General features: G+C 44.6%; 2 protein-coding genes across 3 annotated transcripts in view; one reads left to right on the top strand and one right to left on the bottom strand.

The window, feature by feature from the left end:
• KSR2 (kinase suppressor of ras 2) overlaps positions 1–11,600 on the top strand; it is a 150,237-nt gene extending 138,637 nt beyond the window's left edge. The window contains exons 18-20 of one of the 2 annotated variants that reach the window (XM_087942809.1): positions 5,890–6,019; positions 7,660–7,793; positions 11,184–11,600. In XM_087942809.1, coding sequence (XP_087798935.1) covers positions 5,890–6,019; positions 7,660–7,793; positions 11,184–11,190 — 271 coding nt within the window. In that variant the 3' untranslated portion in view covers positions 11,191–11,600. Of the gene's footprint in view, positions 1–5,889; positions 6,020–7,659; positions 7,798–11,183 lie in introns of those variants that run through there. The other variant, XM_087942810.1, reaches the window with a different exon arrangement.
• Positions 1–18,936, bottom strand: part of RFC5 (replication factor C subunit 5) — a 352,752-nt gene that overhangs the window by 157,150 nt on the left and 176,666 nt on the right. The window lies entirely within an intron of this gene.

Here is an 18,936-nt window from a genome sequence, read left to right as displayed (position 1 = left end):
GGGATGAGTTGGAAAGTCATCTTGGAAGAAACTTCTCTCATCCTATAAGTCTTCATCTCATTGGTGAACTTAGGGGGTGGATTATGAACATACACTCTGCCTCTCATGCCCCTGTTGGAATCTGATTCCGAGGGGGAAGTTGAGCAGCTGACAGGGAGTGGGAATGTGGCTCTGGTGGCTGTGGAGGAAACTGGGGGATTCAGGGGAAGACCCAGGCCCACCCCCTCTTCATTCTAGGGCATGCAGGGAGGAACGGAGAAGGGAGCAATGTGAGTTGTGTGGCTTATGGGGGAGAAAAGGGCCCTGATTCCCTTCATTAGCTGCAGCTGGGAAAACAGGATTTAAAAGGGGCGTTTGAGCACAGCACCTTGCTGGAAGCAAAATGTGAATTATATTTGTTTGTCAAGGCTTATCTGGGTTCTGGCGTCCTCCCAACTGTGTGTGTTTCGTTACCTTTTGAAGTCTGCAATTCCTTATCCTGCCTTGTCTTGTTAATTGCTGCAGCGTGATTTGTGTTGGTTTTTATTTATAATTTGTATGTACTTTGGGTCCGGGCTGAATTTCTTCCCTTTAAAAGCTGTTCTTGGGAGAGTTTTTTTCTCCAGCTGAGGATAACTGGACATTGGAGGCCAAGTTGGAGGTATTAAAGGGAATTTACCCACTTTTGTGACTTTGTTGCTTTTAGTGCCACGCCCTGGGTCATCACACTGCCCTTGGATGAAGAGTTTCTTCCTTAATCAACGTATTTTCAGATGTGAGCCCTCAAAACAATTGCGGTCAGCTGAAAGATACGCCTAGCCTTACTTCTTAATCAAGTGCTATTCAGCATGTAATGAAGAGAAGATGCCAAGCTGGGAGAAGTCAAATTCCAAAATAGGAAAGAATGAGTTTTGATAAGATTAATAATTAGTTGGGATGAAGATAATGTCTTGGCATTGAGCTTGAAACAGAGGGTTATGAGCTCCATGGCCCTTAGAGTACCATATTGTGGGAAATTACTAGTCCTGAAGGAAGCAGTTCTGTTGTCGAATTATGACGCGGGATGATAAAAGACCCATTCCTTAGAAAAAAAGATACATAGAATAATAGAGTTGGAAGAGGCCTTCCAGGTTCTCTCCTTCCTAATCAGTTTCAATGAATAAGTACAGGTAATCCTCAACTTACAACAGTTTATTTTATGATAATTCAAAGTGGTGCGGTGGCCTAGAGGTGGAGCTCTCCCCTCAGAATCAGGAGGGTTGTAAGTTCGATCCTAGGTAGAGGCAGATATTTCTCTCTCTGGGCACCATGATAATATATCTGCTGAATTTAACTCTGCACCAGCAACCAGAAGGGCATCCGGCCAGGAATCATAGCGCTCCATTCAGTTGCCCAGACTCCACTCCTCAAGGGATTATGGGGTCATTAAAAGAGGATGATGATTTCATGATCGTTCCAAGTTACAAAGCAAACAAAAACGTGGGCTCAATTGTGGTCGTAAGTTAAGTGCTACCTTCAAAAGCTTAGCCCTGGGAGACAACATTTCGTTATGTTTTGAAGTCTGCAATTCCTCATCCTGCCTTGTCTCGTTAATTGCTGCAGCGTGATTTGTGTTGGTTTTTATTTATAATTTGTATGTACTTTGGGTTCGGGCTGAATTTCTCCCCTTTAAAAACTGTTCTTGGGAGAGTTTTTTTTTTCTCCAGCGGAGGATAACTGGACATTGGGGGGCCAAGTTGGAGGAATTAAAGGGATGTTAACTACTATTAACCTTATTGGTCAGTGATATATAAAGTCTATTGTTTATTTTGGTTGCATTTTTTTAATCCTCTGGGTTTTTTTTCCTGCATACGCTGCTGTGAGCCGTTGGACATAGAGGGGCAGAAAATTGTCAGTAATAAAATCAATATTAGGAATTCTCTGCAGGAGGAGAATTCTGCCATGCAAAACCTCTTCAAGAGAAAAATGGTTAGGAGCAACAATGGAAAACTAAATGTCAGTTCATGAAAGTTTTGTTTCCTGCTGTGTTCTAGTTTCGTTTTTATTTGATGGTTTGTTTTGTTGTTTTTGTTGTTGTTTTGCTTGCCCAATTAATTATCATGCTTCATAGCAAAGAGAGGGGAGGAATCCATTTTTAACATTATCTTTTAGAGGTTTCCCTGTCCTATGATGAAATCTTTCCCTTGGCCCAATAGGATTGGGTTTTTGTTTTTAATCTGACGGATTAATTTTCTTGGAAGCCAGTGAGATGGGCACCTTCAAGAACAGAGTACTAAAGTGATTAATTTATACTGAGTTCTTATCTGGTAATACGTTTTCATGGGGTTGGTGGGTGAAAACAGCAATTAAATCCAATGCAAGTATTGGTATGACTTTAAAAAGTAATTACTGGGGAAAGAGCTCTCTTATCAGACATAACCCCTGGTAATTTTTTTTAATTTGAAGTTTATATTTTGAGAAAATATCGTCTTTCTTTCCTTTTCTTTCTTTCCTTCCTTCCTTTCATTCTTTCTCTCTCTATTTACATATAGTATCACTTTCTCTCTCTGTCTGTCTGTCTGTCTGTCTGTCTGTCTGTCTATCCATCCATCCATTGATCCATCCATCCATTGATCCATCCATCCATCCATCCATCCACCCATCCATCCATCCATCCATCCATCCATCCATCCATCCATCCATCCATCCATCCATCCATCCATCTATCTATCTATCTATCTATCTATCTATCTATCTATCTATCTATCTATCTATCTAATCTCTCTCCTCTCTCTCTCTTTCTCTATCATGATCCTCTCTACTCTTCTCTTCCTTTTATGTTTTGATGGACTGGATTTTAAAACTATTATTTGGGCATATTTCATTGGGCCTGATCACTGCTGATATTTTTTTTAATATTTTACCAATTCAATCACAATGCCAAATAAACTACAGCAGTTAACAAATAATATTCAAGTTTCCCTTGACAAAGCACACAAACAAGCAACTAAAAAATGAATAGCGACACCATTGGCACTCCTACCTTTGGTAGTGTCCAACTCTTGTTAATTATTAACCCTGCCATCTAAGATAATTAAGAAGAAAACGGTTGCCTGTTACATCTAGCTATTAAGGGATTTCAGCTTGGGGTACGGTCTGCAAAAACTATATTCAAATGTTCAAACCATGAACAAACTCCCAATGGAGGTATTCCCAGTTATAAATCCACTCTACATTCAAAAGGGCTTAAATCTTAAATTCCCACTTGACCAAGCCTCCCTCACTATCTTTCCTAAGCAAAACCCAGTTTTGAAAAGAAAAAAGGGGAAAAAAAAAACCCGACAGGAACAGGAAAATGTTTTTGGACCCTTAAATAGCCTTGCATTTTCTCCATGCCTGGAAATGATGTCATTCGGTTTGAGCCAAACTCTCTTCCTCAGTTCAGGAGTCCTGAGAATGGTTTTATTTCCTCTGCTCCTAAATTCGATCTGAAGCTGCAGGAAACCTCAAGGCCCCAAGGAGGAAATAGTAAATAATATCACTTCCGCTACCTCCCAAAGAGAGTCAAGAGGCAGCAAAAATGTCAGAGAACACTTTTCCTGACAGGAAGGACCCAACTTTCCTCTGATTTTTTTTTTTTTTTTACATGCAAGCAGGCAGAGAAAAAGGGGTGTGTGTGTTCTGACCAGAAGTCACATTGATAAAAGAGAATGTTTGTAGCTAAGAGTTGTTAAAAATTTTGAATCCCACCCCTGTGCACATGGGTGTGGAGCCTTCTTGGAACTGCTGAAAGGACTGTGCCTATGTAGGCTGGAGATAGATGATGTTGTACCCCTGCCCCTCTGTGGACAGAGGGATGTTTCATTTGGACATAGGCGGTCTCTTTGATTTCCACGTGATACAAATTGTTCTCTATTAGAAACAGCCTCCGCCAACAAGATTCACTCGTTTAATGGAGACAGTGATGGGCTATTGCCAGTTTGGACCAGTTCTAGCAAACTGGTAGTTCTGTCAATCAGCTGGCCTTACCCTATCCTGTCCTATATTTCTGTGATGTTCAGCTCAGCTGTTTTACTAACTGGGGCTGCCCTAGAAGGTAAGCTGTAGAAGTTCAAATTGGTGGGGGTTTTTTTAACACTGCGCGCATAAAGCACACACTCACAGAACCGGTTGTTAAACTGCTTGCAGCCCACCACTGAATGGAGGGGTTGTGAAGATTACAAGAAATAGCGTGTGTCTTGGCCTTTAAATACATACATACATACATACATACATACATACATACATACACACACACACACATACTTTTGTTTAGAGAAAACGTCACCCATCAGCAGAGTCCAGTTGGACTCCGACTCCCATAAATGTTGTCTACCTGTGGCCTAGTGACCGTCAGTTCTGGGATTTATATTCCCAGCAGATTTTAGGAGTGTCGGGTTGGGAAGGGGCATGAGAATAATTAATTAAGGCCAATTGGAAAGGAAAAAGCAAATAAATAAATAGAGTATTGAATCTAAGGTAACTTCTCCAAAGCTCAATATGGAAGCTGGAGGTTTAACCATGCATGCAAAAAACATTGAAGGTGTCATGACGGCGGGGAGGGGGGAATTAATTTCACTGGCAGAAGCAGCTGTTTAATTGAGGCATTGTTTACAAATTTTTTTTAAAAATTGTGCAAGGGATTCACGTCATTTCTGCACAGAATTGCCTCTTGAGTAGGGATTTTTCGATCGGTGAAATGACCTTCAGCTGCCGCTTAGGTTGATCTGCATGATTTCCCTCGCAATCTTGGAGGCTGTCGGAGTTTGGCGGCTATAATTAATAAATAAAATACAGGATGCGATGCTAAGTGGCTCCTACTGAATTCCAAGTTGGATGAGATGTGAATTGCCCTTTTCTCCTTTTTCCTGGGGAATCCTGATGAATGAAAGGCGTGTGCCTTCAGGGTTATCACTCAGAAGGTTATTAGCACCTTTCATCATCATTTTAGGAAAAGCCGTGGCAGTTAAAAATTTATATTAAGATCCCATCATGGCTAGATAGGATGTCTAAAGATTATCTGGCTCATGATGACTTTTAGAATAAGATGTATCTCCCCAGCGTTTCACTTTGTAAGAAATTTGCAGGGGGTTTGGTGAATCTTGGCTAAAGCAAAATAAAGCAACTTTTTAATATAAAAATGTTTTGATAATGGTTACTTTTTTAAAAAAAAAAGGTGAACAATACACAATAGTTTGCAGACCTCCATAGCTGGGTTCACCCAGCAATGTTAGAGAAAAAAACATACAGAATTCATTTTCTGTTCATCTACTGCTATAAACTGTGGTTTGTTTGACTTAATCCCTTGGGAATATATTCTAGTTTATGGACCACAAAAGCTGAATTCACACAATATGCTTGGCACACTGTGTAAAAATAGCCAATGTGAAATGTTGTGTTTGCTCAAACTTAAGCAATTTTTACAGCCCGTTTGATGCATTAGGTCCTTTTACATTTATATAGAAATCAGATTTAATTGATGCCTTACTGTGTTTCTTTGATTGGAACTTCCATGATTATTGAATAAATGACTGCCCATTTCTAAAGATGTATACTAAAAAGGCTTTCAGATCAGATCATCCTGGAGAATATCTATTTGTGTGGTTCTTGAGTCAATGCTGGCTTGAAGGCCATCATCGTCCTTAATAAATGCAAGCTCATTTGGCGTTTTTCAGAATCCACTGCAGGCACTCTCGCAAAATGGCTGCCACAGCCAATCACAACATTTCCCGTTTCTCCAGGAGACAAAACCATAGAGCAGGCCCTTCCTCATTCCTTTAGGCATGCCAGGATATTCTCTGCCATCTTCTAACCCTCTTGCTTTGATGGCAAGCGGGAGTACTTAGAGAGTCCCAACACCTGTTAACTTGGTCTCTTCCTTTGCCTCCACAGAACCGTCTGGTATGAACTGTATGCCCGGGAATGGCCGTTCAAGACCCAACCAGCCGAGGCAATAATTTGGCAAGTGGGCCGAGGGATGAAGCCGAACCTCAGCCAGATCGGCATGGGGAAGGAGATTTCAGTAGGTGACTTTTGGGTGAAACGGTGGTAGGGAGTGGAGAAGAAAGCCAGATCAGCAAGGGACCCTTGTTGATTAACAGAGCTGGAAGGGATCTTGTAGGTCATCTAGTCCAACCCCCCTCCCAAGCAGGAAACCCTATACCATTTCTGACAGATGGTAGTCTGGTTTCTTCTTGAAAGCTTCCAGGGATGCCTTTCCCACAGCTTCCGAAGGCAACGTCTGTTCCACTGGTTGATTGTTCTCACTGTCAGAAAATATCTCCTTATTTCCAGGTTTTAATCCCTCCTTGGATCAGTTTCCATCCATTGTTCCTTGTTTGGCCTTCAGGTGCTTTGGAAAATAGCTTGACCCTCTTCTCCTCTCTGTGGCAGCCCCTCAGATATTGGGAGACTGCTATCATGTGTCCCCTGCTCCTTCTCTTCCCTAGACTAGCCAAGCCCAGTTCCTGCAACCGTTCGTGGTATGCATTAGCCTCCAGTCCCCTCATCATCCTGGTTGCTCTTCTCTGCACTTTTTCTCGAGCCTCAACCTCTTTTTTATAGTGTGGTGACCAAAACTGGATGCAGTACTCTAGGTGGGGTCTTACTAAGGCTTTATGGAGTGGTATTAGTACCTCCCTTGATCTTGACTGTATCCCTCCGTTGATGCAACTTAGGATTGCATTGGCTTTTTTGGCTGCCGATGCACACTGCTGGCTCCTATTTAGCTGACTCTCCACTGAGACTCCAGTATCCCCCTCACAGTTACTGCTATTGAGCCAAATTTCACCCAGTCTATATGTGTCCTTTTGGGTTTTCTTGCCTTGCCCTCTGGGCTTGGTTGCTGCTGGTTTTTAGCCCAGAGTTAAGTCCTCAACGCCAATTGGCACAGGAAAAGTTTGGGACTAAACCGAAGCCTGATAGAAGTGGCTTTTCAGCAGAGACAACAGCTGATCCTGATTTGTCAGTCCTGAGCCTGCAGTTCTTAGGCAACAACCCTGAGGACTAGCAGGGCTGATGAGAAGCTAGAAGGAAGGGAGGGAGGGAGCCCCTTGGGCTTTCTGCAGCAACAGCAGCACATGCCGAGTTTGAACATTTGCAGCTGCCATCCCAATGGGAGTCCAATTCAGACTGGTTTGGCTGCCCACTTATGGCATAGTTTCTGCTCTTTCTTTCTTTCTTTCTTTCTTTCTGTTTTTCTATCTCTCCGTTTCTCTGTTTTCTCTATCTCTTTGTCTTTGTCTCTCTTATTCTTTCTTTCTTTTTATTTCTCTCCCCTTTTCCTTCCTTCCTCTTCCTCTTTCTCGTTCTCTTTCTCTCTTTTCTCTGTCTTTCTTGTTCTCTCTCTTTTTTTCTTTGTCTCTCCCGTTTTCCTCCTTCCTTTCTCTTTTTCCCTGTCTCTCTTATTCTTCTTTCTTTTTCTTTGTCTCTCCCTTTTTCCTTCCTCCCTTCCTTCTTCTCTCACTCTCTCTTTCTCTTATTCTTTCTTTTTCTTTGTCTCTCCCTTTTTCCTTCTTCTCTCACTCTCTCTTTCTCTTATTCTTTCTTTTTCTTTGTCTCTCCCTTTTTTCTTCCTTCCCTCCCTCCCCCTCTCTCCTTCTCTCTTTTCTCTCTCTCTCTTTCTTTCTCCTCACGTAGCCCTTTCCTCTCTTCCCTTTGCAGGATATCCTCCTCTTCTGTTGGGCCTACGAGCAGGAGGAGCGGCCTACTTTCACCAAACTGATGGAAATGCTGGAGAAACTGCCAAAGCGGAACCGCCGCCTGTCCCACCCTGGGCACTTCTGGAAGTCAGCAGAGTAAGGCGGAGGATGCTCTCCTCTTCACATGCCACCTTCGTCGGCTTCCCTGGGCCCCAGCTGCGTTCTTGCCACCCCCATTTCTCTAGCCGTCGTAACCCAGCTAATCCTTGGAAGGGCAGGCAGGGTTTTTCAGCTGATTCTTAACCAATTATTAAGCGGTTGAAATGTACGGATAGTCCTTGACTTAACCACCATTTGTTTAGTGGCCATTCAGATCAGTACCGGGAAAAGGGACTTATGACTGTTTTTCAGACTTACAGCCTTTTGCAACAGCCCCACGGTCACCTGATCAAAATTCGGAGGCTCAGCAACTGACTCGTATTTATGACGGTTGCAGTGTCCCATGGGTCAGGCAGTCCCCCCTTTTGCGGCCTTCTACAACAAAACAAAAGTCGACGGGGAAGCCAGATTCCTTTAAACAACCGAGTTAGTAACTGAGCAGCTACCATGATTCATTGGACAAACTAACGGCAAGAAAGGTCGTAAAATGGGGGCAACATTCACTTAGCGAATGCCTCACTTAGCAGCAAAGGTTTTGGCGTTCAATTGGGGTCATAAGTCAAGAACGATCTCTCCTCTACACAGATCCGTGGGTCTTTGATCTTCTCTGCGCATTCTGCATTTGCTCGGTTATTTTCTTTGCGATCACAACATTCCCAAAATGAGTTGGGGATTTTGGAATTCTCTGTACCAAGGCGGAGAATTTTGGCACAAATTTAAACGTTGAGCATTGACACATGTGTGCATTTGGGTCAAGGATTACTAGCAGCCAAGCAACGGTGAAAATATCTTGGCTTTTTTTCGGGGAGGGGGGTACTCTTTCCTGCTCCGGTTGTTTACAGATCTCCCTGGGGTGTAAACTTGAGGCTGTCCCTAACACACACAAACACACACACACACAGCCTGTTGCTAGGCCAACGGTCTGCTCACAGCTGGAGTGAGCCTTGCATTCCATTTCTGTTCTTTGCAAGGGAAGAGGGAGGGAAGAGGCACCTGCAAGAAGGAATTATCCCTATTTTTTTTTTAAAAGTATCCCATTTCCTCCCAAATTGTCCACCATTGTTCAATCCTGAAAGTTAATGTGGCATCGCAGTGTTTGAGTCTAGATCGGTGAAGGTAAAAGTTTCCCCTATCCAGTTATGCCAGGCTCCAGGGGGCGCTGTTCATCTCTGTTTCTTAGCTGAGGGACTCAGTGTTGTCTGAAGATGCTTCTGACTGGCATGACCATGAGGTGGCGCAAGGAGCGCCGTTACCTGCCCACCGAAGTGGTACAGGAGCTAGAGCAAGGGATGGGAACTCACCCCATTGCGCGATGCCTGGGTTTCAAACCTGGGCTGTCAGCTTTCCAGCTAACAAGCTCAGCATCTTGAACCCCCGAGAATCCCAAATTCAGGTCTACATGCAACCACCAAAGCATCTCCGTGCTTCCTCCACTTCTCCCCACAACCTACTTCGCAGGTTATTGTTGTGGAGCTCAAACTGGAGGGAAGATGGCTGATGAAGCTGTTTGGAATTGCCGAAGAATAGGCAGGGTTGAAATCCATCCGTAGCTAAATGGTAGATTAGGAGAACCAGGTGGTACCTCCCAGGAATGTTGATCCCTTGGATTAGGTGCCCTTCCCTACATCTTCTTGACAGACGGATGAGAATAACCAGGTGATTCTGCTCAAAAAGGAGTGGAGACCTTCTTAGCTTGCTTATCAATACTCTGTCCATTCCCCCTGATCCTTGTTTTCAACATCAGATGGATTCATTCATCACTCAAGTCCTGGAGGGATCAGTCTAGATCTGGCTCAGCGTGTTGCACAAATTGAACGCTGGTGGTCTGTAAACCAGAGGACGTGGCCTTTGTCCACTCCAGAGCTGATGATCCCTCCACCCTCCTGGAGTTCAGCAGAAAGCTTACCCACCATGCAACATGCTATCTCACTGCCGAGCCTTATCCTGGCCTCTGTTTCTCATTTCAAGCAGAGTCCTCTTGAAGGCTTCCTTGGTTTTGAGGGATTTGCATTGACTGGAGACTTCAAGGGCCAGACTGGAGACTGGTCCTTCTTGAGAAGGTCTGTCTCTATGGTTGTTAAGAGCTCACACTGACTCAACACAGATGATCTTATGGCTCAGTGGTCGCCAACCAGTGGGCCAAGGACCACTGGTGGTCCATGAGAAAATTTTGGTGGTCCGCAGAGAAATGTCACCCCCAAAGCACCCCACAAAGCAATTAATCCAGGCTGCCCGGGAACACAAGGCTGTGCCTCCCACATGGTCCACAGGAACACAAGGCTTGTGTCGCTTGCATTGCGAACAACACAAGGTAGTGAGGGGAGGGAGGAAAGGGCGGAGGGGGGAATTTGCCTCACGCGCCTCCCCTGGCCACCGGGCTACTTCTTTCCACTTCTTTCTTCTTCTGCTTTTGGCTGCACGCAAGGAAAGCAGCAAAAGTCTTTCTTTCTCTCCCCCAAACTCCACCAGAAATGAGTCTTTGGGACCCTGCAAGGCCTCCTGCTCCAAGAGGCTGCGTGACAAGTCTCACCAAGACTCATTTCTGGAAGAGTTTGGGGGAGAGAAAGAAAGACTTTTGCTGCTTCTGCTGCTTTCCTTGCATGAAACCAAAAGTCTCTCTCTCTTCCCCCCCTCAAGAACAGAGCTGGAGACGGTAACCTGCAATCCCAAATAAAGAATGATTGATCGGTAGGAAAAAGGGGTGGGGAATTTTCCTACAAACTTTTGGGGGGGATTTTCCCAGGATCTCTGGTCTGCAGGATTTAAAATTATGAGTTTGATGGTCCCTGAGGTCCAAAAGGTTGGCGACCCGTGTTCTAGCTGAACCTGATATCATTTGGGACCCCTTGTCCACATTTATCTTGGACCTGGAGTTTCTCCCAGGCACATCTTCTCAGGGAGACTTTCGTTACCACTGAACGATGTCCATCCTTGAGATGGCAGAATGCTACATCTACATGAAATCTACTCTTGCATTGCTTACCTAGGCCTGAGAGGTGGTAGGTAACTACTTTACGTCCGGCTGACTTCAAACTTGAGACAGCATGGCCGCCTCGGGAATTCTGGGAGTTGAAGTCCACAAGTTGTCAAGTTGCTGTGGTGGCCCCACACTTGTCTACCCCTTGTCCTTTCTTGTTTCAAGTCCCAATAATGGATGACTAAACCTAAACAGATTTCATACAACTTGAGCCTTTGGATTGTGCCAAAGAGTGGGGGAAGGGAAGGAATACTCTTTTAATACCACCCCACACCTAAAGACAACTTAAGCCTGTCTCATTCATGGTCTGGATGCCAGTTGAAGGCAACATCAGGAAGACGTTATGGTGGTTTACATGCTGCAATGTTTGACTCTTGTTCTCTTTTCTCTCTCTCTCTTTTCCTTTCCAGGCTGTGAATCAGAGGATTGGTGCCTTTCTTACATCCCTCTTCCTTCCCCTTCTCCAATTCCTCTGTCCTTGTCCATAGATTGGAAGGGTATGGCTTGGAAATATCCTGGGATCCAAAAAAAGAGATGCTGTCTCATTCCTGCCCTTTAGAACAACAGGTCTGAGGTATGGACAGCAAGAGGAAACTCAAGCGTGGCCTCGTGGGAGAAGAATGGAAGCTTCCTTGGCGTGGATGGAATGTAGAAGACGAAGAACACGAAGCAGAACCAGACGCCGAACGGTAGCCCACCTTCTACTGGTCTGGAAACACCTGATGGCAACCAGCTCTGAGATATGTCCCCACGGGAATATCTTGAGGGCAACTGTGAGCTATCCTTAGTTAGAAGCCATTTTGCATCAGTGGATGATGATCGATTTCTCTCTCTCTCTGTCTCTTTTTTGGTTTTCTTTGGTTGCTTTTCTTGGATTCCTGTTTCATTGCCTGCACCGTGGAGAAAGGAGAAGGCTGTTTCCGCAGCCCCAGCCTGAGCAAGGAAGGTGACTTTTAACAGGACACCGTGGCGATGCTCTTAAAACAGGTTTAGGTTGTCCCAAGGGTGCTAATTTCAAAAGGCCACTGGGCTTCCTTTGTGGGGGGTTTCCCCCCCACTTGTTCTGATCAAAAGCTCCTTGGACGAGAAGTGAAATGTCTTCAAATTAAAAAAACAAAAAAACCACCAAGAAAGTCCAGGTGTTTTTTTGAAAAAGCACCTTTGGAACAACCATGACCTGGATGGCTGAGCATCTCCCTAGACCAGGGGTGTCCAACCTAGAAATATTTCATTAGAAACTCTATACAGACTTTGTAGGAGAAAAGACATTTGGAGTGATGTATATCTAGAGCAGGGGTCAACCTTGGCAACGCAGCCTGGAGGACTTCAACTCCCAGAATTCTCCCAGCCAGCTTTGCTGGCTGGGGAATTCTGGGAGTTGAAGTCCTCCAGGCTTAACGTTACCAAGGTTGGACACCCCTGCCCTAGACCATGGCTTAGACCGCTCCTCAAATTGCTGGCCTTGCATGGCTGCTCGTAAAAAAGTCCCATCAGGCAGGGCAGAGAAAACAATCTGATTCTTGAGTCACCTTTACGCAGTCAAAAGTTTCCTCCCAACTTTCCTCCTGGGTTCAACTACGAGAGTTAGAAACATCCCCCTTGTTTTTTTTTGTATCTGGCAACTCTCACCGGGGTGGGGCTGAATTTCTAGATACAAATCTGAGGCTTTTGACATCAAAGCTTAACCTGCTGTTAGCAGCTGCCAGTTCTTGGTTTGTTTTTTTTCCAAGTGTTCTTTTGCTGCCTGATGCTTTTATTTTATTTTATCGAATCGGTCGCTGGCATTGTTCACCATCTCTGTGACTTCCTCTCCCCTGCCTTGCGGAACCGAGTTGGGACATGCCCTGATCTTGATAGCCCCATTCTCCACCAGTGCTCTGATTGTTGAAGAAGACCAGACCTACAGCATACCACACACAGACTTCACATGTGTTCAGAGCTCTGTTCCTAGGCCTCTGCACCTACCACCTGGTTTTATTCACAAGGAGCATTTGCAAACTCCTATCTGGTGGTTGCTTGTGGCTGTAGACATTTTTTTTTAGATAGTTTTCAGACAGTTTTGATGAGCTTATTAGCAATTGTTGGGGAGAGGGGGCAGTTCAGATCAAAAAGGATGTTAATTAATTATTTCAACCAGTCATCCCTGCTACATTTGAGAGTCCTTATATTCTAAGTTGAGCCCCGGATTTCTGCTTCAGGAACTCACTCCGATGGCACAATTGCCTCTAGCTAGCTGCAAATCTTGTGAAATGTTGCATTGAAGCCGTTTGAGGTTTCTAACAATTTTTTTCGGGGCCAAAGAGCTGTGCCTTTTTCCTGCTCAGCCTTTAGTTAGATACAGATTAACAGAGTTGGAAGGGGACCTTGTAGGTCATCTAGTCCAACCCCCTCCGCTCAAGCAGGAGACCTTACACCATTTCTGACAGATGGCAGTCCAGTCTCTTCTTGAAAGCTTCCAGTGATGAAGCTCCCACAACTTCTGGAGGCAATTTCTGTCCCATGAGTTGATTGTTCTTCTGTACACAACAACAACAACAACAAATAACAAACAACTGAAGCCTTAGGGCTGAATGGCCCTGCCTTCCAGAAAACTTTTTTCTTGAGAACAATGCAGTTAGTTGTACAGTCCCAATATTCAATCTTTGGGTTGGGTTGTTTCCCCCCTACACCAAGTGGGATGTCTTCATTTTTTAAATCTCTCAATAGACCTGGAGACCAGCTATGGTTCCCTGTCCCCGGTCTATAATTTCTTGGGCTCAAACCATGAACACCACCCATCGAAAAAGGCTGGAGGGAAAACCATGCAGAAAGAAAACAAGAAAAATCTTGTTCATCTCTGTGACCGGTTGAGGAAACGCAGCCGCTTCACTTTTTCCTTGTTTTCCTGAATCTCAGCCATTGCCACCATCCCTTCACCTTTGTCCACCTCTTGTCAGCTTTCCTTTCTTTATGGCCCTTGCTGCGTTTTTCTGTTCTTCCTGCTTCTCTGCATGTTTCTTGGGCAAGGCATGTGAAAACGCTCCCTAATTATTGCATTAATTTACGGGAGAGAGTTCTTTTTGTTTTTCACCTAGGTTTCCTCATCGCAATGGGTAAAGAGCAAAACCACTTCCTCATTCTTGCTCCAGGCACTCTTGTCTCCTGCCTCAGATTTTTTTTTTCTTTTTTTTTTTTTTTGCAGGGTCTGATCTCATCTCATTTCTCTTATTTTGTATTGTCTTTGTGGGGTTCCTGGCTCTCTCGTACACCCAACTTTCGCTTAGGGCTTGTTTTGAGCATTGAAGGAGTCATGTCTGGAAAGAGGTTTGATGGGTCTGGTTGGACCTGTCCAGTTTCCTTCCTTCTGAGCCAGGACATTCTTGACACTTTGCAAGACTTGAATGGTTGCCTGAAGAGCAGCCCTAACATATATTTTTTTCAGCTCCAAAGTTCATGTGTGATTGTGTAAATGTCAGGAGCCTCACCTTGCCTTCCTCTTCTCTCCCCCTCGACCACATTTTTGTCATGCTGGGGCTGGGCTGCACCCTCCAAGTACTCTGAGCGCTTCTTTTTCCCCAAGAAATGGCAGCGTGAGACCAGGAAGCTTTGTGACGATCTGCTTTGCCTCTCGGACAAAACTCGAAACTCTAGGTCAGAGGTGTCCAACCTTGGCCACTTTAATATCTGTGGACTTTCTACTTTTGGGGTGGTGGTGGTCATTAATGGGCCTTTTGCTGGGTCTTATCTTACCTGTCAGCAACAAGGCACCTCTAGGAAACATTTTTTTCCCCAGCAAGACTGCACTTGTCTTGCAAGGAAATTAAAAAGGTTGAGCTTCAACAGACTTGGCTGTTCCAGTTTTTAAGAGCCACGTCAACTCCAGGAGTTTCTGATGCTGGCTTAATATCTCTAACTAGCTCTTCGGCGATCAAGACATCAAGTAGATTTTGATCATTGTAAATGCAATTTCTGTAGGTTTGTGTTGTGACCCGCCAGCGGCCAGTGGAGTTGGTGGCAGACTTGGATAGTGAGGAGGTTGGGGAGGAACATGGGCCAGTCCTGGAGTCTGGGGAAGGCTCTGACGAGGGCTCTGCGTTGGAGGCAGAGATGGGGCCAGGACCATCTGACAGTCATCAGTTGCCTTCAGAGTCAGAGATCAGTGGGGCAGAAGAATAGCTGGAGCCTGTTCCTGATGTGTGCATGCGCAGAGCTGTCAGGAGAAGGGAACAGTTAAGGAACAAGGGTCGACTCGGGAATAAAGGCACTGGTGGATGGTGAATGGCCCCTCCCATAGGGAATAAAGAGGAGCAAAAAGGGGAATGGTGTTTGCAGGAGACAATTAGTTCATTTAATTAGGGTGAAGATTTGTTCGTGACTCTCAGAGACTCCTTGCCAGGTATTTTCTTGCACAGTGTTGCACTTGAAAGCTGTCGGCCTGGCAGCTCTCCAAGCCTGATAAGGTCTGTGGTTGTAATTCACCCTTTAAAGACTGTTTGCCGGGACTTTGCTGGATGTAAATGATAGGAATTCACTTTAGCCTAAATAAAAGGTTTTTTTTTGTCGGGACGAGGAGTCTGCTTCATGATTTTGGGAAGCTTAGGTCTGAACAGTTCGTTGAATGTCCTGAAATGGGAGAAACGTTTCTTAGGCTCCCAGCTTGGCAAACAGCATCGCATGTTCTCATCGTCGTGGGAGATGAGAAACATCAAAGCATCTCTTCGGCCAGCTGCTCTGGGAAGCAAAACTCCAGAGATGGTGTTTATAGGTGAGGAAAAGTGGTAGCATCAGGTGCAGAAGAAATATTTGCCTTGGTTTCAGAAGATATAAAGGTGAACTCCATCCTAACGGTGGCCTTTTTACAACAGAAGGAGATTGTGATTCCCCAGAAACCAAAAATAAGATCTTTTACAGGCCATCAAACTGAACAGAGTAACAGAGTCAGAAGGGACCTTAGAGGTCTTCCAGTCCATCCTTCCCCTGCTCAAACAGAAGACCCTATATCATTCCAGACAAATGGCTGTCCAATCTCTTCCGAAAAACTTCCAGTGATGGAGCATCCTTCCAGTAGCAAAATGTGTTTAATTCCATTGTGTGCGTTTGTGCTTGTGTGTGTCAAAAAGCACACTGTTTAGACATTTGTTTGTGCACCCACCTCTTTTAAGAATGTAGGTTTCAGCCTCCAGTCCCCTCACCATCCTGGTTGCTCTTCTCTGTACTCTTTCTAGAGTCTCAACATCTTTTTTCATAGTGTGGAGACCAAAACTGGATGCAGGATTCTAAGTCTTACTAAGGCTTTCTAGAGTGGTATTAGAATGAAGCCCTTCTTCCTGTGTATTCTGGACCCTTCTTCCTTTTGGGGCACTTTTTAAGATTTTAGAAGCAAAGCAAGGAAGCCCCAAGCCGCTGACTCAGCTCTGTTCACCCAACTCTAGCCTCTGAAAGGTGAATTGATAAATGAAGCTTGGCGTTTGCAGGGCTCCCTGGGGTATCTTTCGTTCTGGAAGGCTGGTGTCCTTCCGTGATTGACCAGCAGGATGTGGTTTTATGTGCCAAAAATGAGAAGTCGATGCTATCGTGAGCACATCCCCTCGGCTTTGTGCGATGATCTGAAGTTGTGGTTAGGCCTCTTGCTGTGCGCCTTTTTGGAGGGGAAGATGTGGGATTTAAATCCCGCTGTGAGAAAAGCTGGATTCCCTTATTCTGCAAAAAGGAGATGTTTTCCACAACTTTCTTGCTTTCCTTCCTTCCTTCCTTCCTTCCTTCCTTCCTTCCTTCCTTCCTTCCTTCCTTCCTTCCTTCCTTCCTTCCTTCCTTCCTTCCTTCCTTCCTTCCTTCCTTCCTTCCTTCCTTCCTTCTTTCTTTCTTTCTTCTTTCTTTCTTTCTTTCTTTCTTTCTTTCTTTCTTTCTTTCTTTCTTTCTTTCTTTCTTTCCTTCTTTCTTCTTTCAACCCACCCTTCAGAAACTACAGCCCCGTCCATTTCTTAGCCTTCCGGGACCCATTCTGATTTCTTGATCCCAATAAAAGGGTGCCTTTCTTATTTCTCTTTTGTGCTATGTTTGAGTTGCCATAGTTGGTATTTATTTTTTTAATTCAAGCTTGATTCAACATTTCGAAGAAGCTGAGGAGGATAGTCACAAACAGGACCAGGACAAGGTCCTTGCACTTAAAAAAAAAAAAGATAATCCAGATAGGAAACATATCCAGATTAACTAATTCTACTTTATTCTATGATTATATGTTAACAGGACCTTGCAAGTTTGAAAATACATCCTTTTGCCTTTACAATCCAAGAAACTAGGTAGAGTCCCTTTTAAGTTGTCATTTTTTTCGACTGGCTCAATTGCTGATTATTTGGCCATTATCTATTCTAAAGGCTCTTCTTCCCACCCCCCAAGATCATTCCCACATGCTGTAGCACCAGGAGACTGTCTTGGGTGTGGAAATCTAAGGACCCACAAACACACCCGGAGTAGGAAAGTGTCAGAGCAAGATTCAGCCATCCATGAGTTGCTTTTCCTGCATTGATGGATTTCTCCTGTGCTAGAGGGCAGCGAAAATTGTGGCAAGTCTGTGTGACGTGATGAGCTAAATCTGCTCAAATATTTTGGGCCCATACAGAACAGGACAGAATAACGGAAGTTGGAAGGGACCTTGGAGGTCTTCTAGTCCAACCCCCTGCTCAGGGAGGAAAGTGCTCATGAGATCCATGTCCTGGACTCATTTTCATTCTTCCAATGTTGCTCTGCGGGGGCTGGAAGACCCGCCACCCTCTGCAAGAAATCCAGGGGGCTCCTTGGCATTCTTTTTATATGGCCTATAAGTAGAAGCCACAATTAATAATTAAGAATGGATTCCTGTTCTGATCCAGACAGACCTGTTGGTTCAGTGATTCAGGGACAAGATGAAAAAATCGGTGCCTTTGGTTCACGGTTCATGGCTATGTAGAGAACGTGAAGTCCCCTCTGCAGTGCCAAATTTCAGTAGTGTAATAACAGATGGTCATTAAACCATGTTTATTGTCTTGACGTTTTTAAAATATGGCTAACTCCCCGTGCTTCGCTATGAAACTATGTGGTCGGGCTTAGTTTTTGGGGAGAAAAATAAGGAGAGAGAAAATTCTGCCACTGCCTACCAGCATCTATCAGTATTCATCTGGCTAGTGTCCTGTCAGTGTGTAAGAGAGTTGAGGGCTGTTTGGAAACTGAAACAGTATTTCCTGTGTGACCAAGGAAGAGACAGCAAGGAGCCTGGGCGTGGCTTAGCTCAACTGTTCTGTACTAAAGCTGCTTGGTGCTCTGAATCTGAAACTCTTCTGCTTGTGTTTTGCATTTGGAAGAGATTTCTTTTCAGGTGGGGAGGAGGAGTAGAACTCCTTAGCATCAGAGCGTGTTAATAATAATAATATATGAAATGCTAATGCTCTGGTGGTCGTTTCTAAAAATCCTTTCTTAGTGAGCACTTAGAAGCCAAGAGGGACATAGGTGCCAAATTTCAAGTTTGTGGGCTTTACGGTTCAGGAGATTTTGTGATGATGCGTGAGTGGCCTTTCCCTTTTTTATACTAGATTATGGAAGGTCATTTAAAGGCCTCTCCTGGTCCCGCTTCCTCCCTGGGATTCAAAACCTTTGCAAAACACAGTGGTACTTTGATTTACAATCATTTGTTTTAGGGACCGTTTGAAGTAATGATGGCACTGAAAAGAGTGACTTACTATCATTTTTCACACTTTATGACCGCTGCTGGAAAAAAAAAACATGATCACGCGATTTACATTTGGAGGCTTGGCAACTGGCTCATACTTACGATGGTCCCGGGGTCACATCATCCCCTTTTGCGACCTTCGGAGCAGACCAAGTCAACAGGGAAGCCGGGTGCCAACTTAACAACGTGCAGAGATCCACTCACCGACTGGGGGCAAGGAAAGGTGGTAAAATGAGGCGAAACTCGTTTTAAACAACCATCCTGCTTAACGACAGAGGTTGTGCACTCCGTTGTTGCCGTAAGCCGAGGACCACCTGTCTTACCCAGGGAACGAAAAGTTGCTGATTCTTTGGATAGAGGAAAGTCTAAAGGGGGAACTGTTGCATGTTAACCTCCCTGCCCAGCCTGGTTTATTTGCCAACACCCCCTTCCAATCCCGAAGAAGCCAAGCATATCGGCTTATGTTCTCATCACACTTCCTT

This window comes from Notechis scutatus, chromosome 13 (genome assembly GCF_049901735.1).
Source record: "Notechis scutatus isolate UNSWTSFEM ecotype Mainland chromosome 13, rNotScu1.2, whole genome shotgun sequence".
Classification (NCBI taxonomy): Eukaryota; Metazoa; Chordata; class Lepidosauria; order Squamata; family Elapidae; genus Notechis; species Notechis scutatus.
The sequence above is the reverse complement of the archived record's forward strand: the minus strand, read 5'-3'. Positions and strand labels throughout refer to the sequence as shown.